Source organism: Temnothorax americanus, unplaced genomic scaffold, assembly GCF_048541705.1.
Source record: "Temnothorax americanus isolate GAGA-0224 unplaced genomic scaffold, ASM4854170v1 Scaffold7, whole genome shotgun sequence".
NCBI classification, from domain to species: domain Eukaryota; kingdom Metazoa; phylum Arthropoda; class Insecta; order Hymenoptera; family Formicidae; genus Temnothorax; species Temnothorax americanus.
Window position 1 is genome coordinate 6,317,993 of NW_027509792.1, and position 26,520 is coordinate 6,344,512.

The window sequence follows — 26,520 nt, forward strand, 5'->3', positions numbered from 1 at the left end:
AATATTAATACGTTGGATTTATTTGTATATGGATATATTTATCATACATATAAAACCTGTTAAGCGAATAATTTCCAATCTTGCATTATCATATTTTTTTCTTCTCACCGGAAATAAAATACTTGGTTGATAACAACCTTTATTTAAAAGCTTGAGCACGGAAGTTCGATAGAAGTCAGAACTTTCTTATCGAGATAAAATTTATTCAATCTCGAGAGCACTCGAGGAGTTATCGATCCGTCGCATTCATCGGGTAGCAATTGTTTATTTTGCTAGCTGGAAAGAAGTGGCGGTTGGAGCAAGATCTCGAAAGTTAACCAGCTGCTTTAGTTGATGGATAAAATTTTCCATAAAATTTCAATAGCGTGCAGAAAAGTTTGTTCCTAACTATAAAATAATCGAATTGAATATAAAACCTGTATTTTGACTTATTAAACTGTAACCTACCTCCAATGATGATCTTTTATACTTTTATAAGCGTAAAAACTGATGCAAGACTTTTGCAAGAAAGCTCGGAAATTTTTGTATATAAATTGGGATTGTGTGAAAAAAAATTAAATAATGTAATTGATTGAATAGATTAAAAAAAATTAACTAATAAAAAAGAAGATATAAGTTAGAATAAGTATTTGAAAAAATGTGTACTTTAAATTTGTAAAATTAGTACAAGACATCTTGTAATTATTCCTAAGTAAAGTGTCTCGCAGTTTTACATTAGAAGTTTACAATATTGTTTTAATTATTTATGGAATGTTATGAATATAATTGAAGCCGTAGAGAACTTGGACAATTTTCGCAAACCCATCAATGCTGGTAGGATGCGTTTACCTTATTATTTAATTACTTCTATGGAAGTTTCCGTGCATGTTACGTTGTAACAGCGATTGCTAGAGATTGCTTACATTCTGAAGGGACTTTACTCCACGTAATGCTCACTTCAGATTCAGTACCTTTCCGGCCAATCCGATCTCGACCCTGCATGCTTCAATAACGCAGAATTTAAAACTCTGGAATCGACTCAAACCGTAAAATCGATGCAGTTCTGCGTTTTAGCTCGATTCACACGATTAAGTTCTTTTGGATTTTCAATATATCCGGAGTGACATAAGCGAACAGGTATTCGTCACTTTTCTCGCGCCTGTTATAAAATATGTACCGTATAATGTGTGTATTTCTGTTCTCGCATAATTTATATCTTTCAAATTAATAATTGTTTAAATCCATTGCTGTTTTTTCTCTACCATGATCAACAATCATATAGAAATAATTATATAAATATATGTTTATATAATTCGCAAAACAGATATGTAACTATAATGTACTGTAATAATTATTATTTTAAAATATTCCATTAAATTATCCCATTAAATTATCTGCTAATAAACAATTTCGTTGTTGCTATCTAAATATGAAATTGAAACAAAGACAATATAAGAAACATTATTTTCAAATATCTCTAAAGAAGTACAGCTGAAATAAAAAATTAAACGTGATATCAAGGTAGAAGAACGCGTGAGAACAGCCGCAGTACGTTCATTATATGAACCGGGTTAAAACGGCAAAATGAAATTTCTACATTATTTCACATCGTAACTTTTATCGGCGAGTTTAAAGTTCGTTCCCGGCAAACCATAGCTTTGCGAATGTTTTTCTTCATGAATCAGAAACGCAATCAGTAAAGAAATTCTTGTAATAAGACGCTGAACAGCTCTCGTTGGCACATATCCGAATCACATTCTTCAACATTTTAAGTGCGACCGAACGATGTATTTTTTTAAATACTTTCAATTTCAGTTCTAGTCTCTTACGCTTACGTTTCTCTCGTGTTACTCGATGATGCGCGATTTAAAAACCCGTGTTCAACTCAGCGGAAATTTATAGACGCCAAGTTCACCTCACAAAGACCGATCCCGTCGTCGCCCGCTTCACCAGAAATCCCAACCCGCTTTCTCATCCCTTATTCACCTGCGGTCGAGCGTACTCTTTCTCGGGGGTTGAGGCGTGTATAGCCACGAGGGGGTAGTTCCCCGGAATATCGCATGAACGACCGTGGCACCTAGAAAAGCGGGGAAAGCGGGCACGCTTATTACGTGCGCTGGAAGCAAATGAGAAGCTATCGCTGCACCTCGAAATCGGATTCTCATTAAAGTCCTGGTTTCAGCGGAAATCGCGTTTTATTGGATCTTTGATTGACGAGATTACTGCTGAAACGCAAGCGCCGATACCAAATGCGGTCTAATCGTCCAATCACAATAAACCTCTCTCTACTGACGTACCCCTTTATCCTTCTTTATACGTTTAAATAGCTTTTTTTCTTATTAAATTAAAATAGCTTCCGATTGATATGACTTCACTTACGTTACGAAAGGATATGAACTACACACTGAGAGAAAAATATTTAATATTTGCAACTATAATTGCATAGTAAAATAATTATGGTAGGGTGTCTTCCCGGCGGAGACAACTAAGAATTATAGTGAAATTGTGATAACTATAGCTATTTTTTTCTCAGTGTAAGATTATATTTACTAATATAGCAATAATAACTATAAAAATAGGAACCTCGACCAAATATTTTTTTCTCAGTGTATTTGAATAATTTATATAAAAATCTATATATATTTTATCAAATTCATTCTCAATTTGTATTAAAATTCTAAATTCTATTAACATTTCCGCAGTAAGCGCCTTTTCTAAAAATTTTAACACTTGATTTATGATGCTTAAGAACAACGCAATACGATATAATAATGACGTCGGTATCTGCCATTGCTGTTTAGTTAAGTAGGTAATCGCCAATCAACGAGTAAATTATTTCCTCTGCCGCAATGCGCCATTATTTTGCTGGGATATAGTAAAAATTAATCGGCTTAGGCATCGGAGTTGCGCCGCGAAAAACGAGCAGTAGGCGAGGCACTTGTCTTCATAAGCAAATTAACTCTCTAATTACTTTGCTCGAATTAACTCCAAATACTTTCATTTATAATATTACGCACCGAAACACTTGGACTTGGAGCATGCTCGAATCTCACTAAACTCGGTTGCTTCAAACTTGTTACGGTGGAATAGGAATTTGTGGATTGAAGTAGTCCGCTTTAACACGCAGTTATTGGAAATGTCTTACCGCGCCGATTTTTATTGCGCAGTGAATTCGTAGGTGTACTTCGGCTGATGTCGAATTTTGAAGAGAAGAAAACAAAATCGATGCTTAAATCAGATTAAATCGATGCTTGTATACACGGAAAAAAAGGAGCAGAAAAGCAGCAAAATTTTTTGTTGAAATTTTACTGAATCTTTTGCTAATACTTGTTAGTAATAATTGCAGAAAGATTTTGCTACTATATTGCTAAATTATAGCTCTTGCTGCAAAAAAATGTTGGTTATCTCATATTTTACTACTAAATTTGCTAGTAGCTAATCCTTTTTTTTCCGTGTATCAATTATATGCTTAATAAAAATTCATATAATAAAGGCAAAGGTCCTGATACCATAAATAAGTGACACAGTTGCTCTTATATATAAAAACAAACTCGCGGAAAGATTAATTCCTGTCTGTCAGTTAAAAATATATTTAGAACTTGTAAATGCACCAGATTAAATTATGACGGGCTTTATTGATACCGCCCAATATTTCCTAACAATAAGCGTAAAGCTGATAAATTGCGCTTTAAATAATATCGAGTGTTGGGTGAAACAATGAAAATTTGCAAATGAATGTTTTATGGGTTATACGCAAATTTAATGTCATATCACGCCCAGCCTCACTAAATAATATAGCTAACAACATGAAACGCTATTGATCGAACGTAAATAATAATACGCATACAAATATGCCGAACATTCGTGTACGTGAATAACTTGGAACAGTTTTACACATGGAAATCTGTATAAATATATATACAACGAAGGGGTTATATTTTTCCTCACTCGCGTCGCTTGTAAAGCTAACACATTGATAATGCAAGCACGTTAATTAACTTTCGTATTATAACCCATATATATTTTTCGTCGTCAATATAATGTTATGCAGGTACAAAAATAAAATGTTCGATGTATTTATAAATTTTATTCATACACAATATCGCACGATACATAAAACGCATTTATTATGGAAAAATAAGAATGTTTAATTTGCTCAAAATTGTGTGTTTGCTTTATTCCAAATTTGATAGAGAGCAAAGGTGAAACACTCGACACAAATGTACCTGTAAGGGAAATAAAAACGCACATATACGCCGATCGTACTTAGCCGATGCTGGGAGCATCGATCAGACCGATTCGCAATCCGATGGCTCGTAAAGTGTATAGAGTTCATATATTTCGTTGTCTTGGCAAGGGGGGGGGAGGGGAAGAGGGAGGAAGAGAAAGAGGGAGAGAAAGAGGGAAAGAGAGGTGCCAAGGCAAAGGGAGAGCGCTTTTCGTGTTACGACATCCAGCTGCAGTTTGAGAAAAATGACCCGTCTCGTAGTTTCTCCCTCTCGTAACGAAAAATCCCGTTCCCGGCGATATATCAGATCGCGTCGCGTCTAAAACCGATGGTGCAACTTTTGTCCAATAACGCGATACGTAAACGTCCGTATATATACACGGCCAGCGAAACCTATCCCGAGCAGATAGATATATTTGTGCGAATACTGGGGAAAAACCCCAGTTCGGCTCTCTATATCCTTTCGGCTCCGATCTCTATACGTTAGAACAGTCGGTGGACATTATTCTTTCGCGAATTGCCGATGCGTTTCAAAAGTGGCTCTTTGTCGTAACCAGAAGCGCCGGTGAGCGCTCACGAGACTCCGGGTGCAAAACATCGTATAAAATCGAGATAGGAAAGCAAGAGCAGTCCGCGCGGCTTTCGGCTCGTTCGGCCAATTCTGCATCGTCGAAATGAAAAAGCCTCGCGTGCATATGCACGTATATTTTTTGTCCAGGTACATCGAGTTCCAAAGAGATTTTTTAGTATCTCAAATGGTATCGAAAATGAAAAAAAGAATAAATAGGAACTTTTAACGTTGCACGTCGCGTCGATATAATGTTGGAATAAAAATTGCACGTATCAGAACTTTATCGTTTCCTTCTCTATTTGTATTTCGCGCTATATTCCGTCCGACAGAATCATATCTTTCTCGCGCGATTAGATTAACTACCTACTGTCCGTAAAAATTTTTGAATCCCCTATACGCGAGCTTTTTCTCATCACTGGCTTAAAAATAACGTAAGAAACAAAGATAATACTGCGAATGTGACCAATACTTTTGTGACAAAAACTTATAACATACGCGACGTTTACGTGTGCGAACGTCGCTGTGTTGAATGGAAGGGTGACCCTGCGGGATCAGTATAACATGCGCGGAAAAACCTATAATATAGCGCACACATCAAGCGCGTTTTTTTTTCTCTTTCTCTTTCCTATTGGCGAGAGTATAACGTTTGGAAGGGAAAATGATATAGGTTAAAAGTACGTGAGCGAAATATTTTACGCGCGTCCCCATAGCCAGTCGGAAATACGGAGTATCTCGTCGCGAGTTCCTATTCTCGAACGAAAACCGACAGACTCCGGCAAAGGAAAAGGATCGAGCTGGGGAGCTATATCGCGCTTTTACGAAAAATCTCCCCCGAGATAGATATATGGCCAGTATATCAGAAGCCACGCGCGTATTATTACACGAGAAGATATATATAGAATTGCGTTTGATGTCCGTTGGATAACACACAACTATATATAGGTAATTGTAAGAAGACAGCGCGCGAAATTGTATTGGAAAGCGATACAAACTGCAGATTGATATATCGAGCTATGTAATTCGATTGATCTCGTCCCTTTCTTCTCGAACCAAAAATTTGTTCAGCGATTATCAACTTCTCCAATTGTTCCTTGAAATATAACGTAGCTGAAAATTGATTATGCGGAAGGTCAGAAAGATAACAAGTGCGCAAACAAATATTTATCATTAAAGACAGAATAAAGGATATACCTACTTGCATTCTCGGGGAACGGGGCGGTTGTGACGAAAGAATAAAATGCGTGCCATATTTTTACGACTCTTCGTAATGTGCGAGGCATATGGCACTGTGGCGGCTGTCGCTCATCCTTTACAGCACTTGCTTCTACTTCTACCCTTCGACGTTTTCGGTATTCAGGCCACGCGCGCCAAAATCACCAGGTGATAAAAACTCGAATGAGAGACGAGTGCAACGACTCTCGAAACGTTGCGATATTTACAAATATTTTCCGTTGTTGTAAAGAAAAGAGAAAAACACAAAAGATTTGCATTTAAAGAGAAAAAGGGTAAGAAATAATTTTTGCGTGTTATTTTATCAACAAACAAAAATCTATAACGAAAAATAAATACGAATTACTGTAAGTACCAAAAAGCTCAGACGATTCTCAACTGAATAGATAAGAGACTCAGAGCCGCAATAATGTGTTCGTGTCGAAGTGTTATATTAAAAAATTATTACAAAAACGTCTCAAGTGTGTTATCAGACTTTTTATCTTTAGTGTAACATAAAAGATTTAAGCAATGTAAGCAAAGTTTGCGCTGAGAAATCATCGCAAGATCGTAAAACATAACAAGCGCATAGCGTGTTTTTTCACCGTAGAAAAATCGAAAAGTAAAAAGTCAAAAATGTAAGAAAAATACTTAGAAAATTCATTATGATAAACGTGATACGGTACGTCACGTTATATGGGACTGTTATTAGTAATGTTATTAAAACTAGTTATTAAACTAATTATTAGTAACGTTATTAAAACTAGCAAGTCAAATTTGATTTTACAAATTACAGTAAAACATTCATTACATCAAGAAAGGAAATATTTTCGCAAACACGAACAGTTAAATCTAATTAAAAAAGAAACTTTATTCCGTATTATATAATACATTTCAACAACTTTCTTTATTTGTATCGATAAGTTCGTCTTCCGCGACGACACGCGGGTGACTTTTCCTCGATACCGCTCCGTCGGTACGGTTTTTCATTAAGAAATAACACGAGTTAGCAATATTTTTAAAGTACGGTACAATAATTCGTTTGCTCATGCACTGTTTATACCACTCATATTCCTCCTTCATCGAGCCTCTTTGTCGAAGTAACTCCGCAAGACGGCTCGACTGCCGAGGAGCTTTCGTGCTCACTTTAATGAGCTTACCACGAAGGCTTCTGACGTACGTCTCGACGTCGGTGCTTCCCTTAACGCCTACAGCGAGTTCTCGTAGGCCGTCCTCCGAACTCCTGTAATCATTTTCTACTTCGCAGGGTCGACTGCTCTCAGTCGCGTAAAATAGCCGACATTTGTCACTATCATGTAGCACCTGGGTGGAAGGAAAAGTCCAGGGGAGAAATGTAATCGGAGGAAACGAGTAATCTTGCGTAATATCCTTATCGGACAAAGATCAATTGTCGGAGAGTTGCGAAAGAAGTAGAATTTGTTTGAACTCTAAACTCTTTTTTTTATATTTATTATAACATAAACATACGTGAGAGAGCACGCAGCTTTAACGAACTCGCGTTATTAAATTTCTTTACTTACGGACATCCAATAGCGTCCCATAGCTCTCTGCATATCGATCAGGACGCTTCTGTCTGCTCCTTTAATGCCGAAGAAAACGCGCACTCGCAATAACTTGGGCAGCGACTGCTCATTTCGCTTTGCTAAAACTTCGTTCCGAGTTCTTTCAGAAACTACTTTTTTGCCAAAGGGGAACAGCCAGTTGTACGGAAACGAATAAGTGCTTCGCGGTAATTCAATTCTATCGTAATCCGTCCGTTTGTCAGACGTAGCCTGCGCACGGTTTTGTTGTTAAGATATTTACCAGCTCTTATTATCTTGAAGTCGATTTTAATATTACTGAAGTCACTTTTACGACTTATCACGAAAAAATCAGGAATATTCTAATAAACGTTAATATTATATATATGTATATAATGTAATTGTTCTTATATTACTAATTTTTTATATATAAAATTGCATCGAATAGTTGCAAGAAATCCAACTGATGCAATAATAACTTATTAATAATTATGAAAGAACGTAATGTTAGCATTATCTAACCCGGTATTGACAGAATATTTCCTTTGATCCCAATTCCGGTTTCACAGGCACAAATGTAATCAAACGATGAAGTTCCGGTCGACGTGAAATTGGATATTGGATCATACTCATCTCGTCGCCAAAGACGGCCGCCGCCACCTCTTGCTCGCGTCTAACCGATCGATGAAGGTACTCACAGGCTGTCAGATCGCGATTCATCGCGAAAATTCTGTATTGACTTCTTGCAGGAAACTTGAGCGTTTCGCAATATCGTTCGTGTTTGCAATGGATCCTTGCCCCTGAGCTGGCGTCTTCTTCATCGTTGCTTCTTCTTTCATCGCCGCGTTCGAGAATGTCGTCGTTGCACTCGCGTCCCCTTCGTACATATCGGCGATCGTCGCCTCGATAATAACGCGTGGTACCGTCACTTTTAACCTCAAGCACATTCCCAAGAATATCGTCAGTCGTGAGAATCGTTCGTAAACCGACTTCGGAGGATTCCCGAAACTTATAAGTCGACGTCGAGCTTCCGCCGCAAGTAGCGCATGTCTTCCAGAATATCACGTCGTCGTCGGAAATCTAACGACGTCGTGAGATTTTTTTAAACAAAGGTGATAATTAATGTTGAAACACTTGTAAGGAGAATATAGCGAGATAACTGCAAGTTTACATCTGACGACGGTAGCGTACAAGGAACTTCAGTGTTGCGTATCGATACTACATTTACGTTATTACGTCAAGTATACGCGTACCGGTACGCGCGACTTTGATTACCTTCAGATTAACTTCGTCCCCTATTGAAACTTTGTAATGACCTCTTCTCGATATGCTGACGCGGAAATTGTCGGGCATCGATAAAGTACAGCCAACTGCTGACTGATCGTAGGACACGGTAGCGTGGTCTTTGTGCTCCGTGCGGAAAGTCAACAAGATCGAGACAAAACCGTCCGCGATCGATAGTCCCCTCGGTATCTCTCGGCGTCCGACGACGTACGGCGCGGAATCTACGCGCGAGAACTCACTGTCGGAGGATATTGCCGAGATAGCTCGATCACCATATTCTTTCGTTTCCGTGACTCCAAAATATCGCCGCAATTCGTTTTCCGTCCATTCGCAAATTACCGGTTGTTCCTCTATCGTATAACCGGTGATGATGCTCGTGCCATCTGAAGGGGAAATATCGACGGCAGAAACGGAATTTGACGGTAAAGCATACCAAATATATTTCTTAGCGCGTTAAACGTATATATATATATGTGTACCGGGGAAGGTAACGACCAATTCTCCATTTGAACGAAGTAACGTATCAGTACCATCGGCACGACGTGTGAATACCTCGTTGACCTCGTAATCCAACGTTGTCCTAACGAGCAATCGATCGTGTTCACTTACGACCAGATCGTTCAGCACCTCGTAGCATCGACCGTCGTAATTCACCACCGAGTATCGTAACACTTCACCCGCGGCGAACGCTCCTGTTATCAATGAATCGTGCTCGTTGCTCGTCTAAAGACAAAAGCGTTTAGAAATGATATACACTATTGTTTCTCGCAGCAAGCTTCATATAATTCCATCTCGATTTATATAGCAAATTTTCCAAAAGTTTCTGGCTTAAGGCCATATAAAAGAAGAGATAGGAAAAGGTAATAAAATATTTTTGTGTTTCAATTATAATCCGTTTTTATCTCAATTTTTACAACATTTTTTACAACGATTATATACGAATTAATTTTTCTGTACCACTAAAAGAATATTCTAAATTTTTGTTTTGAAAATGGTTCAACACTGCAGAAATTAGTTTTTTATAACCCACCTTAATCACTTGAATGATTTGATAATTGAATTTTGAAGAAAGATTTTATCGTACAACTGCATTGTCTTTCTCCAAATTTACATTGTTTTTTTATCACCCATTTCATTTAATCCCTAGTGATTAAACTGTATACCGATGGACAAAAACCAGTGTTTTGGAGAAAGACAATGCAACTGTACGATAAAATTAAATCTTTCTTCAAAATTTTCAATTATCAAGTCATTCAATTTGTGTCCCAAAGTCCCAATTGGAACGAGACTTAACAGTCACGAGTTCCCTCGCTAGCGGTACACGCTGTTTCGACGGTTGTACGTCGACGATCGATCCGTTGGAACGCGTCTCCGTGGAATCTATGATTTTACCGCTACGCTCGGCTGCGACCGATTGCCTCGAGTTGCCCTTTTCGATCCTAAATTCTGCAGAAGAATCCTCAATTTAACTGAAAAATTCTGGTTCACTCCGCAGTTGACCCGCGTTCACCGTTATATACTTTTTGGGGCCGTCTCGCGGATGGATTCATCGCGCGATTGCGGCTTGTCGAAGTTCATGCACGTCACGATGACGCCATTGGGGCGGAAGATGACGACGGTATTGTCGTCCAGATACTTTAGGACGGTTCCGTTTCTGAGAAAGTTCCGGCAAATTTCACGGGCTGCACCTGCGCGCCCGGGACGTTTCGAAACGTATGATTGCCGAATGCAAAATGGATTTTTGGCGCCGTCCCCGATGGTTGATTCTATCAATAATCCCGAAGGCCGTGAAGCCCGAAAGTCGAAAGTCAAATTTCGCCAATGGGAATCGGATGAGTTTTCAACTGCGGAACACGGAGGACAAAAGAAATCACTCAGCTAATAAAGACATCTCTTTTCTACTGTCTGCTCTCGCGCGAGAAAATCATTATATTTATTTTCCGACTATATACCATTATTTGATTAACGTTTAATGATTCCTAGAGTCAAGTAATTAATTACCTAGCTTCCTCCTATTTCGGTGGAAACCTAATACAATTCCCCTTTTCGTAGTTAAGTGAAACGTGTCTGCCGACTGACGGCGACTAACTCCGTCAGACAATCGTAAAGTGCAGCGTGGCAGGGTAACAGCGATGCGTAAATCGCGGTCCCCGTGAAGCCAGTCTTCGAGCTCGACCCGCACCGATGTATCGTCGTCCAAAAGAAACTTTTTGCTATGATGAATCACTTGAACACGAAGACCTCCGAGATCGTATCCGACGAAGTCGTACGGCCCGTTCGTCTCGACACATTGGGACGATAGAATTTTTTTCACCGGTAAGAAGGACGACGTATCGGCATCATTTATCTTTGTGTCCGATTTTTTCTCCGTCATTGACGTTTTTCCACTCATAACTCTTCCATCCGCCCGTTTACTTCCGTTGTTCGCCATCGGCGCCTCGTTTCGTTTCTGTCTCGTCATTTTCTTTCTCTCGACGTTCCTCGCCGTCGTCGTCGCCTCCTCGAATTCCTTCGTTTCAAAAATTTTCTTTCGCCCGTCGCGACTCGGGGCTTTCTTCAGATGACGCGTTTTCAGAGAATCCGGAAGCATGAAGCACTCGTCATCGAATATGATCGCGTCGCTTTCCACCTCAGTGGATTTCTTCATAAATCTTCCTGTCAGGTCCATCTTACGCGATTGGCGCGTCTCCTGCTCTCGTTTCATCCAACTCTCTTCCTCCTCCTTCGCGATATATTTGCAGAATTCATGGAGCCCGACGGGCGTGCGTATACTTGATAAGCACTTCTCCTCGGACGCGCTAGCCACCGCGTTGTTGTCGCTGAAGTAAAGCAGCATCGAATCCGTCGGCTCAAAGTATCTAGCTGCGAAGCGATCGAAACTTTGGAAACATTCGTGGGCGACCTGAGGAAAAACTCGGCTCGAGAGTAACTCGACGTCTTCGTATTCTTCGAGACTCGGTCTTTCGTAACTTCTCTTCTCGTAGACATTCTTGCGCAGATATTCCGGAAGCAATGTCTCTCTAGCGTCTGTTAACGCGAACAAAAGCGGGCATTCGGCGAATGCGACTACCGACTTACAATAATCAATCTCGGTGTCGCTCTTAGAACGACGCGGACTGGATATAGCGATCGGAAGCGACGTAAAATTTGGCACGCTACGTGCTCTTTTTATCCTCGATCGTTCGTGTTTTAATTCTGACAATTCATCCCTCGGCGATTGCACCGAGAGTCGTGCTTTTGCCACGCGACTGCCTTCGGAAAAGATCATTTGATCGAACATCAAGAGGTGCAAGTAATGTATAACTTCCTCGCGACTAACCGCTTGCTCTTGATTAAACGCGCGCGCGATATTGTCAATATGGCGGAAACACATGTCGGATCTCGATCTCGTCGGCGCTTCGTGATTCCGCCAAACGCTAATTATTCTCGGATCCCGCAGAACTCGCAGAACTGCGTCGTCCAGATGAGTAGGTCTACCATTGAGGAAATGACGGACAATCATGCTCAAAGTGTCTCCATACGGTATAACATCCAGATCGGAAGGCTGCGACGACTCTCTCTGACTAGGGTCGTCAACACATTCATCGGTAAGCTCGTGCTCAAGATCGAGTAGTTTCAGCTTATCCTGCGTATTGAATACAGGGCTTCGCTCAGCTGTCGTTGATGTATTCTCGTGCCTCGTATCGGCATCGTTAAATCCTGTATCGTGATTGACATGGGAACGTTTATCGGATGATGTCGCAAGATTGTATTCGACCTGCAGAAGTATCGCGCTCAATATCAATGGAACATTGATGTATTCGTTGGGTATACCATTTAGGGTATCCTCGTAAATCTTACTGTCTATTGTCTCGTCTGTTTTATCAATTCCTTCCTCCAGTTTCATACTTTTAAGGTACTTTTCATGCTGTCGGCAAAGATCGTTCAAATGATACAAAGTGAGAAGTACTTTATCGTACATGTCTCGCTTCAGAGACTCTTTCTCGGTAGTGTTAATCATTTTTAGAAAGACTGATGGACGAACAGTGAGGATAGTTATATTGGAATACGTCGGATAAACCGACAAATTAGCAAATCGTTCGTGCGTAACTCTCCAAAATTCGAGCAGCTCGTTTTTATCGATACGACAATCTTCAAAGGAATACGTTTTATCTCGGGTCGTTGTATCCTTTTCCTCTGTTTCGCGATACGCAACGTACTGTTCGCCAGAATGCTTAATCTCTAATATACAGGTCAAAGGAACTCCGACGTTTAACAATTCTGGCAGTAAATCGGGATTGCGAAACCCGCTAAGTACAATGCAGAGTTTCGTTCCGTCAAAAGGTACGTTATCCACATGTAAACATGTATTCACTTTGCCATTGAGCATGTATTCGGTCTCGTTGCTGTAGGCTCTTCGAGGTTCGGTAGTGCTTCGCAAAGAAGCTGAATAATGAAATTATTACCGTTATGCAAGCTGTGCCGAAGAGAGAACGCGCGAACGGAAAGAAATAAGTCAATACATTTCGCTAACTGTGACTTATCAAACAGAAAAATCAATGAGACGTATTTACTACCACATACAACAGAGCTACATCATGTTAAGGATTTATCTTTAAGTTCTGAATTGTCTGAAATTCTGAAATAAAAAAAAAACGACTGGCATATATCATTTACTTGAGCCGTCAGTATTCTGAATTGTCCGACATTCTTCGTCGATTTTGCGGTCTAGATCCACCTGTACTTTAAGTCTCCCAACGTGCTCGATTTTGGCGCGATAGATCAGATACTTTATGAGCCGTGCAATGAGCCAGGTAGAGAGATGGCCATTGTTTTCGCGTAAGACCATATTCGCGTAATGACAGATACTCTCGACAGCAAGACATTTCTCTGGATCCTGTTTCGACAGCGCTCTCACCGTGTCTATCGTTTTTTGATAGCTAAGGGAATAAACACACGACTGTTCGTCTTCTTCAACGGCTTCGTTGAAGAGAAAAATGTAGCGGCCGTGCTCGACAATTGTCTCCACCATCATCGTCACTATACACCACCAGTGATCGTCATTAATCGATATGGAATCTAACGCGCTCTGCCAATCATCTTTGTTATGTATTTTCTGGTTTTTATTGGTAATGGTAGATTTTCTAGATTTGTTTTTCATGGAGGTTATTTTGTAATGTCTGAAAGCACCTAGGTATAATAATCACACGTGAACATATCAATAAATCATTGGATAAACTGTCTAATTTTTATCGAAGCACGTGTCCATAGACGTATATACGTGTCACCTAAAAAATAAATTGTGTGAAAGTATTGTGTCACGGAACAATAAATTGTGTGAAAATTATTTATTTTAATATTATTACACATATTCAGTGTAAATAATTTTAATATCATTGCGCCGAATGTCTGTAAAAAAATATATAAATTACATAGGTACTTAAACCAATTAATTCGAAAATATATATAGTTATATGGAATTGTCCGACTAAATGTTGCGGAGAGAGTGATCGGTTCTTTTTTTCTGCTAAGGGATAAAAGTAAATCGAGCATTTCAGACCGGGGACACTGGTAATGGAAAACGTATTACCGGAGTCGTAAGTTTCGTCAGTAGGGACACAGGCACCGACATTATAACACGGATGTGCAGGCTGTACTTAACGACGAAACTCTGTGGAAACTGTAATTTTCGTGCGAGGGGACGAAAAAGTAGTCGATGCTGTGCACGGTACGGCCGTGGCGTGGAACGCGTGTAAAATACGAGCGTGGTAAAAAAAAAATTAAACAAATGGGATGCCTAAACGTGCAAAGTTACGCGTGAAACTGTTCTCGCATGTATACCTCGGGTTTTCGTGAGACAAACGTGGCGCAACGATATGTTCGTCAAAATCATTGGATGTTAGGGTATCGATAAATGCAAATATGCAAAAGTATCGCACGCCATAAATTTTTCGTGTTACAAAAATAGAGGCTAGAAAAGATACTTTACGTAAATATTTGTTACAGCGTAATAAAATGTTTGCAGTGTAATAAAATACTTAATTATTTGTGTATATTTTAATTAAATTGATGTTCTGCTATAATTCCAATTCTCCGGTGGAAGCACCGCGCCTATTAAATTTATTTGAAAACGCTCGATAATTTAATTAAAACGTATACAGCAACATACATATGGATGCGCTATCATTGAAATTTTATTGCAAAATAGAAGCGTGCGCAAGATTCTATTATTTTAATTGTGGAAAACTAGGTGAAAATTATGGAAAGAGATAACTTAAAGATATACCATAAATGTGTTCATAATGGAGGTCTCAATATATCCGGAGGTCGAAAAATTTACCAGCGTGAATAACGATGAGATTAAGCTTCTCCCGTTTCCTTAAACTTCCTCCTCCTCTACGTTATTCAACATAGACATCCATTTTTATTTTCTTATCGTCTTACACAAGTTATGATATCAATCCCCACTAGCGTTATGCATCGGGATTTTTAATAATCCCGTTATATCGAAGTGCAATTTGAATTTATGAGAAGCGCGTTTCTGCATGGTAACTCATTTCTACGCACTTGGCTTCATTAGTGGCCGTCCTGTTAAATTCATCACGTTTACAAGAAGGTTTGTCGGGGTTAGATGTGGAACGCATAGAATACAGGGAGCTTTAATTAAATTTGATAATGGAAAAGTTTATTGAGTCGCGGTGAAACTGGTATAAGAGAGGGAGAGGGGAAAAGATACACTAATTGGCCGACAGTTTTGCGTCTAGCTAGCGTGCAGTGTCGTAACAAAAAGCGGCTACGCATCCACCCTTTTATATCTCAAAATGGTGCGCGCACGTTCATCGCTTGGCAAGCGAGAGGTTTGATTTTAATTAAATCATAATGTAGTTTTGCTGGGTGCATAGCTCTGTACACGGCTGCGACTCCAAGGGCTCCAAACCCTCTTCGTCGCGCTCGCGTCTAAAGCGCGCTACGAAAGCACGTCGTTATCTCAGTTTAGTTTTGGCGTGCTGTTTTCGGAGAAGCGCTGAAACAACGAGGCGCATCGCGATAATGACCGAGGTACTCAGGGTACCATTCGCCACATCTAATTCTCTTAATAAATAAATCTTTATTACTCATCTGTACAATGAAAAAGATACAATTGTATTCCGTAGTCGTCACGAAAGAAAAATAAATACTTTCTTCATTCATTAATGCGTGTTCGTTCGCCGGTGTAGTTATCTTTATGTACATCTTATTATTTTGTTCCTTTTTGCGAAGAAATTTGTCCCATTTTCCTTAGACGAGAGGGGTTTGCAATTAACTTCTGCAATAAAAAAATTCTATCCGCACAAATAAATTTTCTAGCTTTTAACAGATATAAAATTTATAGGCCGGTCATTCAACTCTCTCGTGTTTTTTTTTTACGAAAAATGAATGGTACATTGCACGAAACCAGATCGGGTAATACACTAACGATTACGCGAATAAACATTTGCATACGACGGTAGCACAGATTATGTTTGCGTGAAAATATTTTCATTTCTCATAATGCGGTTGAATGCATAAATGTATTTTGAGGTAGTAAATATTAATTAAATTCAACTTCATGTAGAATACATGAGAGTAATATTTCACCATTTCGCCTACCGTGCTTCTTATGGAGAAATGTATCTAACAACGTAGAAAATGTTCTATAATACTACTACTAATTTCTGTATCTCTCATTATTTATACATCTCCATTGTCGAGAAACTAAAGTTAATTTGATTGAACATTATAATTAAAGAAATTTAAAGGAAGATAAAGATTTTCCAATGCCTGCAGAATCTGAATGGAAACTTATGAATATATATAGAAATTTAAGACAATTTATGCTTATGCAATTCCATTTTGTCATGACGTCGTTGTTGTACCATAAAAAATTATGCTGTTGGTCGCGCTCCACGAGAAATGTTTGCAAAGTTTTCTCCCTCGATTTCTACAAGGTTTACAGAGCAAATAACCGGAAAATACAGATGGAAGGGTATTACTTAACGTTCGAATAGGGAAATAAGTTACTATAAAACCAATCTATAGCCGTTATTACATCGAGTAGATATCGCATTTTCAAGTATACGACTTAGTCCTTTCTCTGCAAAAACTTTATATATTTTCTTTTGTGCTTCTGCTTCAAGGCACGCACTCTCGCGAAAATAGTTTTGACAATTGAGATGCAAAGGGAGAGAGTACGAAATAGTTTCTTTGTAGGAGAAGTACCGAGGTAGCCAGCAAACTTCTATTGGAGTTACGAAGACTGAGAAGTATATATTAAACTACAAATAAAACTTTATTCTGTAACCAATTTAAAAACAATTACATAAAATAATACAAAAATTAATCAAAAACGGAAATTTTCAAATATAATACAGTTGATTTCAATATTATTGGATTGCTTACGTTATTGTTACTTCAATCTCTCAATCAAGTTTAACCAAACAGTTACGGCACTGCTGTGATGCTTTTCAATTTTTTGAACAAATACGTCAGTATTATTGCTAGTCGTAAAATTATCCGCCTATATGGCAATATTGTATCATCATGCTATTGAAGATCTTTCTGACAAACAAATAGATTCATATAAAAAGCGACAGAGAAAGAAAAAGAAAGAAAGAGAGAGAAAGATAGTACAAATTTAATATCACAATGCAGTTAAACGAAATAATTAAATAATGCAATTAATGTATATGAAACTGATGTGGCACGTAAATTAATATATTATTAAATGTTAATCTATTATAAAATAATCATCAATTTTAATATTACATCACTAATTAATTGTTTAGATTGTTGACTCTATTTGATGAATACAGATTAATAACACCCTTTTCGGGCGAATTGAATTATTAACGAATACCGTTTAATATACGTACGTAATATTCCACGTTCTCATTTAATTGTTTTACAGGATGTTCCATTTTGAATAATATAATATATGTATATTAGATAACTTGAAAATGTGGTAGATTTGTAGAAAAAATGTTTTAAACAAAGATTCTTTGACTTTTATTCAATTCGTTATTTTACACGTCAAAGCGTTAAAATTTAATAAAGTTATCGTAAAGTGAATATTTTAAAAGATATTGCATATTTTACGTTACGATTTAACTCCAGGATTTAACTATATAAAAATGTAAAATTTAAAATTTTAAATAGGCTATAAATAATAAAAGTATATTCTTTTTGAAACCAAATTGTTTGAAACATTTTTTGAAACAACGTTATTATTTTTCGATTATCTGGATGTATTACTGACAATGGAACATCCTGAATATCTCCCAGAGAACATCGATAGACCGCAACAGCCGTTCTGATTTTTGTTGCCGTTGTCAGAATTCCTATTCCGCGGTCACCATACGGTCAATCAGTGGCTTTGACTCACTTGCGAGCGTTCAAGAGTACAAACTGAACTTGTTTAAGGTATTCCTTTCATGACACCAAAGTCTTAAGAATTAACTGATTTTTTGGTACGAGAAAGTTAAAATGCATATCTTTACGCTAGAAAAAAATTAAACCACATTACCGAACATATAAAGAAGAATTATGACTTTGAAAATTTGATATTTTATATGTGACGTTATCGAAAAAGTCTATTTTCTACATTTCTATGTAATAATTTGTTTATTTTAAGATTTAAGATATTAAATATTAACTGCGCTGCATATTCGCTAAACTCTATACTTTCGATAGTGCCGATAAAAATACAGAGTCACCGAATATTTAAACAAAATATTTATGTTAAAAGTTGACTTGAAATGTGGTTTACAGATTAATATTTTTTATGGCGACTTTCAAGAAATTATTTGGCAACGCTGGCGCTGCAAGCTGTGGCTCATGTCACACTTCAGTTCATATAATGTACGGTTTATTATCAACTTTTATTTTTACAAATTGTCCCTTATTTTTGCCCACATTACTCCTCACTTGTTATGTTTCTTATCACACATTATTATTACAAAATATCTCTTTGATAAAAAGAAAATGTTACAATATTCTTTGATTGATGAAATTGACACTTACATTGACACTTTTGTTATCAACTTCACATTTTACAATCGGCGCCCTGAAAAGCGCAGCGTTGCCATATTGTTCTGACAGTAAAATTTACCGAAAAATGAAAAATTTTTAAATACACATAATACTTTCACTTTTTTCTTATAATTAAACATAACAATCAATTATAACTTGATTTTATATAAGTTTAATGCAATATACAAGAGTTTGCTGAGGCCCTGCTTAAGCGCCTACAAAATACGCTCCTCCGTGAAAGGAATACCTTAAAGACAAAGATTTGCCTTTTGTTTAACGTACGTCAGTAAGTAAAGCAAAATATGTTCAGAATTCTCAGGTTGCTAGAAGCATGAACAATTACTAAAGCAAGTTTACGTAAGTAGCATTGCAATTAATTGTTAAATCCATTCTCTCTCTCTCTCATTTCTCTTTTTCTCTTTCTTTCTTTAGAACTTACTAAAATTACAGATTTAATCGGCGAAACATTAATTATAATTATTTAAAGAGAGAGAGAGAGAGAGAGCATACGAATAATATTTTATTCATGTTCAAACTTACGTCTGGAAAATTGTATGAAATCTTTTTCTAAAAATTAAAATGTTTTGTCAATAAATGGTAAATAAATAATTAGTTAAAGTTAACTGACATCTACGAATAATACTGTGGTCAATTATATTATCTAACAAGAAAAAGGTAAAAATAAAAACGATGCCATCAAATAGATACATAAAAAAGTTCACAATAATTATTCGTCTATGATATAATGTTCTACATTAATTTAACTAGATCATTTCAAACGCTTAATTAACAGTTGTTCGGAGAATCGGTTTCGAGATAGTTATATATGATCGGATGATCGTATCTATGTATGAATGAACGAGATCGGGTCAGTTTTCGGGCGGTATCAGAACTGCGGATATCGTAGGTATAGGAATGATGATAGGTAAGCCAGCGTAATGCGTCGCTCTATTTAGACCCGGAAGTGTAATGAGGCGGGAGACGAGGGGGGGAAATGACAGCCCGATGGCGAATGAGAGGAGGATGGTTGGTGTCGGCCGTACAACCGATTTGCCCGGACGATAGTTTGAGTTTGAGCGAAGCACCGGTGTGTTCCTGGCGATGACCCTGCCGGGCAAACTATATACGCGCCGCTTTACCTTGTGAACCCGACAAGGACCACTTATCTCCCGAGGCTAAATTCTAGACCAAGTTTGGTACCGTAGTCAGGATTGGCCTCCCACGACTACGAACTCGAAACGAGCCGCAGCTACTCGCTATTAAGCCGTACACTCTGTGCGGCCTTGCATCTTTGCAGATCACCATGACCTGGCCGCAAACCGCGAGCTAACTACCCTTCGTAATTGTTTCCGTTCATTCCTTTGCATTGTTTATCGTCACGTTTGTGATACGGTATTTGGCAATTTTTCCTATTTTTTTTTTTTTTTTTTTTAATAACGTAGAATATCGTGTGAGTCAAGGTTCAGTGTGGAAAAGAGCGTGACAGGAGTCCTTTCAAAAGACCCAGCAACGACACGAAAGTTATTTCTTAAAATTGCGAGTGCAAATATAAAGAATTACTCTGTAAATAAAATTTTCTCTGCGTATGACGTTTGCTGAACAAGATTGCCGAGCACCATTTGTCTCCTCAAGCAAAATGAAGGCTGGGGCGGCCTACTAACACACAGCAAACTACGCCGAGCAATGCGGTAGCCGAGTACAAGCCATTAAACCGATCTTGCACCTCTGCATGTTGCAAAATCTCGTTTATCGACCGTTAACGTACATACGTGCCCAAAATTGATTTGATTAATTTGACAGAAGCAAAACCATTTCTTCATCGTGTTTTCGCGGAAATGGAGGTTTTTTAAAAATTCTTTTTATATCGAAATAAATAAGTAAAAAATAGATATTTATATTCATATTTATTTGATGGATGTCTGAGACTGCTAAATATTTATATCATTTTTCGCTCAAGATCTCTCACAAAAGTGTACAAATGCTAAATTAGATTTAATTATGTGATTTCGACCAACGAAAAATTTTGAAATATATCATTCTTTAATTTCTCGGACAGGATGTATCCTTCAAACAAAACCATTTCGTGTATTTTATACGTGCGCGTATTTCTGAAACCGATAAATTATTCAATAGCCGAAATATGAGCGAACAAGATAAAATTATTCGCTACCTCGAGAGGCGCACACTTTAAGCTCGTAAATATACAGAATTATTTTATGGGATAAATACTTATGTTGTTTATACGGATTGTAAACTTAATACTTGTTTAATTTATTATTACATTTTTAAAGCATTTATATTTCTCTTGAAAATTAATATACAAACAAGTTTAATCAAATTTCTAATGCAATAGATATGCAACAAGCCTTATGAATAGTGCAAAATTGCAATGCTGTCTTTAATTAAAATAGATATAAAGATATAGAATGCAAATGCAATAACTATAATCTTAGTTTGACGAGAAAAGATGAATATTTACGAAAAGTGTGTTTAATTATGGAAATTCGAGTTATCCGGATTAGGACGCAAATAAAGTTTGCAAACAGAAAATTTTATTACGATTTATCCAGCGCTTAATAACTTTGAAGGATTAATAGCATGGAATGCATAAAAGATGAGTGCTTTTCAACAGCTGCAAGAACATTTTTAAATCGTTTAAATCTGCATCTTCACATAAATGCGATGCAGTACAAATTCAAAATAGAAGCTTCACGTCGAAAACAGAGAAAATCACATTAATGTTACTAGTGATTCAATATTTATAAACAGTACTTCATTCGCTCTGTGCGTTTGGTTGGGAGGGGACAGCACGAGCTACGAAAGCGCTCGGGTGAGAGAATAGTGAACTCAGGGTGGAATATTTTCCTATTCAACTAGACGTATTATTATTAAAAATGGGTCATCGTAGTTGTTGCGTCATTTTTTACTTTTTACTACTGACATTTTTTAAAGCAATATTTAATTAACAGTAGTTATTATTTATTGTTTTCTGATATAAAAAATAGGAGTTCCAGTAATTAAAGTGACATAAATACCGCTGTGCAGTCAACCTCCAATTATATAGTAACAATCATAGATTATGCGCGTATAGCAATTTTTACTTACCGAAATTATTAACAGTAAAATTTAAAAAAATACACTGCATCTATTGCACAAGAAGCTTTGGTAATAATCAACATATAATAATAAACATATCTCATATTTCATCGTTGTTTCCACTTTTATTGCATGGCGATAGCGGTAGATGGCGCTGAAACGCACGGAGCGAATATATACAAAATACAAATTAAACTCTTCAACCGCTTCCAACGTGTTTGAAACTGATAGAGCCAATTTTATTTATCTCCAAACGTTAAAATACTTCGTTACAATAATAAGAAAAAAGTATCAATATTATTTTTATATTATTTTTACATTATTTTTCGTGGAATTGTAAATAACGGAACAATTTTAGAAACGATTTTTAAGTATTTTTAGGCATTAATTATTTAAACAGAATACTGATGAGTTGCAGTTTAGCCACACTTAAGCTTTTGTCTCAAGTGCACCTCAAATTATCTTATGAAATACGAGAAGCGATAACTTTCTCAAATTAAAAGATTTTATTTTGTGAAAAAAATTCTTATACCGCAAGAAAATATTTCTTTTAAAAATTACAACATTACGTATTTTACGACAAAATCGTATAACTATCTACGCGTAAAAAAAAATAATTAAATGGTTCATATTTTTCAACGCCGTACTTTCTCCAAACGGAAAGTTTTCACGCATGGGATAAGAAAACAAAATATTTTTGTCAATTTAGCATCTATAAAACCACGAGGTATTTGTTTTGTTATTTTTTTTTTTGAAATGTAATAGTTTTGAATAAAACTTCTGAAACGTAGAACTGACGCGATGACAAAAAAATATATAATATTTTAACAACGAACATGTAATCTTCGACAGGCGATGTTTACCAAGACAGATTTAATCGGTACGTGCCAGCGGGATTCCATAAAATTAGACGGATCGCCACAGCTATCAAGCCTTACGTTATCTTCGTACATACATCCGCGCGTGGATATCGAACATTCATAACTGCGAGCGATAAATGGATATATCGTCATACATATCGTCATGCTTGGCCAAGCTGGCACGGAGATATATCTGCGCGTGTAATATATTGAAACGCTCCATGCGGAAGAAAGTAACGGTAAACTTCGAGTGACTGCATTTTAATTAAATTCATATTGATCGTATTTCGGTTTCCAGTTCACACCTTGGTTATTTTTAATATCCCCCCGCATGTTCAAACTTCAATTTTAGAAAACAAAAATTCCACTTCAGCTTTCCGAGTGGCGTACGGTGCACCGGCGAATTGTGTGCCGAAAATGTCAATAAATACATATTTGCAAATATCTCGCACAAAACAAGAATCGCGTTTTGGTACACGTTATATTTGACTAACAATGTGTCTGTATCGGAAAAGTTCAGTCGTAAATAAGTGTACTATAGAAATAAAAGTACATATTTTTTGACATTTCACGTAATGACTAGACATCGGATTTTTTATATGCAGATTGGTGGAAAGAAGCAATTAATAATTAAGATTATGTTATTTATAATATCCAACATCTTTATACTGCAACATATGTTAAGTATAAATATGTTAGACATTATAAATAACATAATCTTTTAGTTATTTAATTGCTTTTTTCCACCAATCTCTGCATATAAAAAAATCCGATGTCTAGTAATGACGTTTGTAGCCGTGCTAGTGTACCGCGTCATTTTTTACAATGCATTATAAATGCAATTTTTAAGAATTCATAAGTGACTTTTTTCCAGCTACACTAGACAATTTGTTCGAACGACACTTGCGAATAGCGAATTATGTGTCAACTGAAGAGTGCCAACTACCATATAGCCAGATTCGGTGAACAGGTCCGATTCCAAGGATTAGGGATACAAGGCATATTGCATTGTATACCTCGAGAGTATCTGATGGCAGGATCAGCTGTGGGCTTAAACTACATCATTAGGTACGTGTAGCTAGAAATTCTAATCCTGACGCGATTCTCCAATGCCATTAAGGTAATAATTGCTCTGCCAAAAGTTACGTGCTACTCAGTAGTCGAGAATCTTGCTTTTAGATATCATCGAAATGCAAAACTGATGTAAAAAATTTAAATTCACGGTACTACGAGAATTAAGCCGTGCAGTGCGAGAGAAAAAGATGAAATTGCGCGAATTCCTGTCGACAAAGCCATCGATTTTCGATTTACATTCTATTTTTTTTATAATTATCATCGGCAAAGAGTACCGAGCGTGATTGCGTGGGGGAACAATGCAAAAGGTTTGATGCAGAGAAAGCTCTCACTAACAATAAGTAATTAAAGTCCGGATTTCGGATGTAATAATTGCTCTGCCAAAAATCACGTATTATTCTATAGTCATCAAAGCTTGTTTTCAGATGTCATCGTAATGCAAGATTGATGTAAAAAAGAGCATTCATTCACGGTGCTGCGAGAGTACAATCTATAAAATGCGAGAGGAAGCAGGCGAAATTGCGCGTATACCTATTGGTGGAGTATCGATTTTCGATCTACAAGGTTTTTTTTATATATAATCATCGGTAAATTACATTAAACGTGATTGCGTGGCGAAACAATGCGAAGGGTGCAATATAGAGAAGGATTCCGCTAAGTAATTAAAGTCCGGATTTTCCTCACGGGAAATATAGAAGTATGCAGATAAGTGGATTACGGGACGAAAATATGTTTGGTTTATTAATTTCTGCAGTTATTATCCGATTGCTCTTACTTCGTATCCCTCATTAATTCGTCGCTTGGCAACCGGGATAAACAGAAGACCGCACTCGCGTAGAGATTTCCGTAATAGTGAAATTTTATCTTCTAATATGAAATAATTGTGAGAGATTACATAAATACTGCAAATATGGTGTAAGAGCTTTAATTTGTCATTACTACGTTTAATGAAGCAATATTCATCTTCACTGCGTTAGAATCTCTAACGATACTTTGTCACTGTCAACTTAGCCGATTAAGAAGATAGAAGGAGACGAGCTGCGCGAATGGGCGGACAAGTAGAGTAAATCTACGATTCGTTTAAGCTGGGAAAAGTCTTTTAGACAATTGATATCATTGTCAGAGCGAGGGAGAGAGGGGAATGCCTGTCAGAGAAAATACGGGGGAAAGTTTTTGCCATCGTTGATACCTGCATGCAATTAGATAATAATAGCTATAACTGCATTGATAATTCGTGCAAAGTACAATTTACGATTGTAATAAGATGAACGATGCGCGTTTTACATGCGTTCGAAAAATACATTTTATCCTATACGTAAGACCATTTATAATTTCTATATGTTAATAATATTTTTCGATGAAATGTAATTCCATTTAACGTTAAATTAGATCCATATAACGCTAAAGTCAGAATCTCTCAGAAACAATTCTACTACACGCTACTTTCAGGAGTGAGAAGAACTAACGTGCGGAAAATCCACAGCTCGTTTAAGCTTGAACGATACCGGAAACTTAATTTCATTCGGTCTGACTCCGAAGGGGAATTCAAGAGAGCAGAGTCGAAATGCGGGGAAAACTCTGAAAGGTTACGACAACCGTTACGATTCGCGGAACATTTTTGCGTGACAGTCCATAGCCGTAATTACTTTCGGTCCACGCGATTTGTTCCTGCTGCGATAGATGTTGGCTTGATCAATAACGCGTTCGCTAAATTCCTCGTTCTTCTTTTTATAGCGTAAAACCCACGATATACTTTTTTTTGCCTCAACAGATATAGTTGGGTTTTTATAATAGAGCAATTAGAAAATTTTCAGAGGGTGGATGTATATGAAGTCGTCGTTACTCTTTTCAACGTAATTGCGAACTTAATCTTCTAGAAAAATGACACCGACGATACCGCAATCAAAGACAAATTGTTCTCCAGGATCATTTTCTCCGTCGCAATTGTATGCGTAATTGTAGAAAATATAAAAATATAAATGCAGGAAGGTAATATCTTATTACTTTATGCAATCGCATAATACCTTCTGTCTTCCATAAAGACGACAGCGGAAACATAATGCACAATCGTTCCACTTCCCATTACTATTTCCAGGCTCTTAGTTCTTCAATATATACGACATATTTCTTTTTTACACAATTTTCTTTGCTGTTTATCAGATATCGTAGAGACATAAATTTTCTGAGAATTGAAAAGCATGATATGACTACCAAACTTGATCACCAATGTTACCAAAAAATTGAAAACTCGACTACCTTTAAACAATCAAATAATTTATATATGTATATATATATATATATATTGATGTAGAATAATCAATAAAGAATATAGAAACATTATTTTACATAGAGTCGTCAAAAATTTACTTTCTAAATTCAGCACAAAAAAATTAAATTATGACAAAAAATATTTTATTGCGAAATTTAATGCGTCAAAAGAATAGAGACATATGGTAACGCCCCGAATAAAACTCAAATGCAATATAGATTGTCATTCCCTTGACAAGGCACCGTGTCACACGTCCAACTCCAATTTAACTCGTTTTTGAATTCAAGTCCGACAGTGACAGTGATTCGTTCGTCAATAGAACAGAAAGACCGCGCAATAACGTGATTAAGAAATTAATGTATTAATTCACGGCTTTTATCAAG

At 37.0% G+C, this 26,520-nt stretch overlaps 1 protein-coding gene and 1 long non-coding RNA gene across 2 annotated transcripts; one reads left to right on the forward strand and one right to left on the reverse strand.

Annotated features, from left to right (window-relative positions):
- Positions 1 to 3,347: 3,347 nt before the first annotated feature.
- Positions 3,348 to 13,952, reverse strand: LOC143906109 (uncharacterized). The gene is made up of 7 exons (XM_077421910.1): positions 13,469 to 13,952; positions 10,814 to 13,237; positions 10,107 to 10,258; positions 9,292 to 9,535; positions 8,804 to 9,195; positions 7,529 to 7,780; positions 3,348 to 7,310 (listed from the first exon to the last, which is right to left on the reverse strand). The coding sequence occupies exons 1-7, from the start codon at positions 13,950 to 13,952 to the stop codon at positions 6,882 to 6,884; spliced, it is 4,377 nt and encodes a 1,458-aa protein (XP_077278036.1). The 3' UTR covers positions 3,348 to 6,881.
- Positions 13,953 to 22,267: 8,315 nt separating this feature from the next.
- Positions 22,268 to 26,089, forward strand: LOC143906073 (uncharacterized). Its single transcript, XR_013259440.1, has 3 exons — positions 22,268 to 23,033; positions 23,669 to 23,862; positions 24,294 to 26,089. It is a non-coding gene; the product is annotated as an uncharacterized LOC143906073 (long non-coding RNA).
- Positions 26,090 to 26,520: the final 431 nt, after the last annotated feature.

Bases quoted from the DNA above. Each gene is read 5' to 3' on its own strand.
- LOC143906109 (XM_077421910.1), bottom strand. From the start codon at position 13,952: ATGAAAAACAAATCTAGAAAATCTACCATTACCAATAAAAACCAGAAA. The intron at 13,238-13,468 runs GTAAATGATATA...TTCATTATTCAG, and splicing joins TCAGAATACTGACGGCTCAA to CTTCTTTGCGAAGCACTACC. The intron at 9,196-9,291 runs GTACACATATAT...TTTCCCCTTCAG, and splicing joins ATTGGTCGTTACCTTCCCCG to ATGGCACGAGCATCATCACC.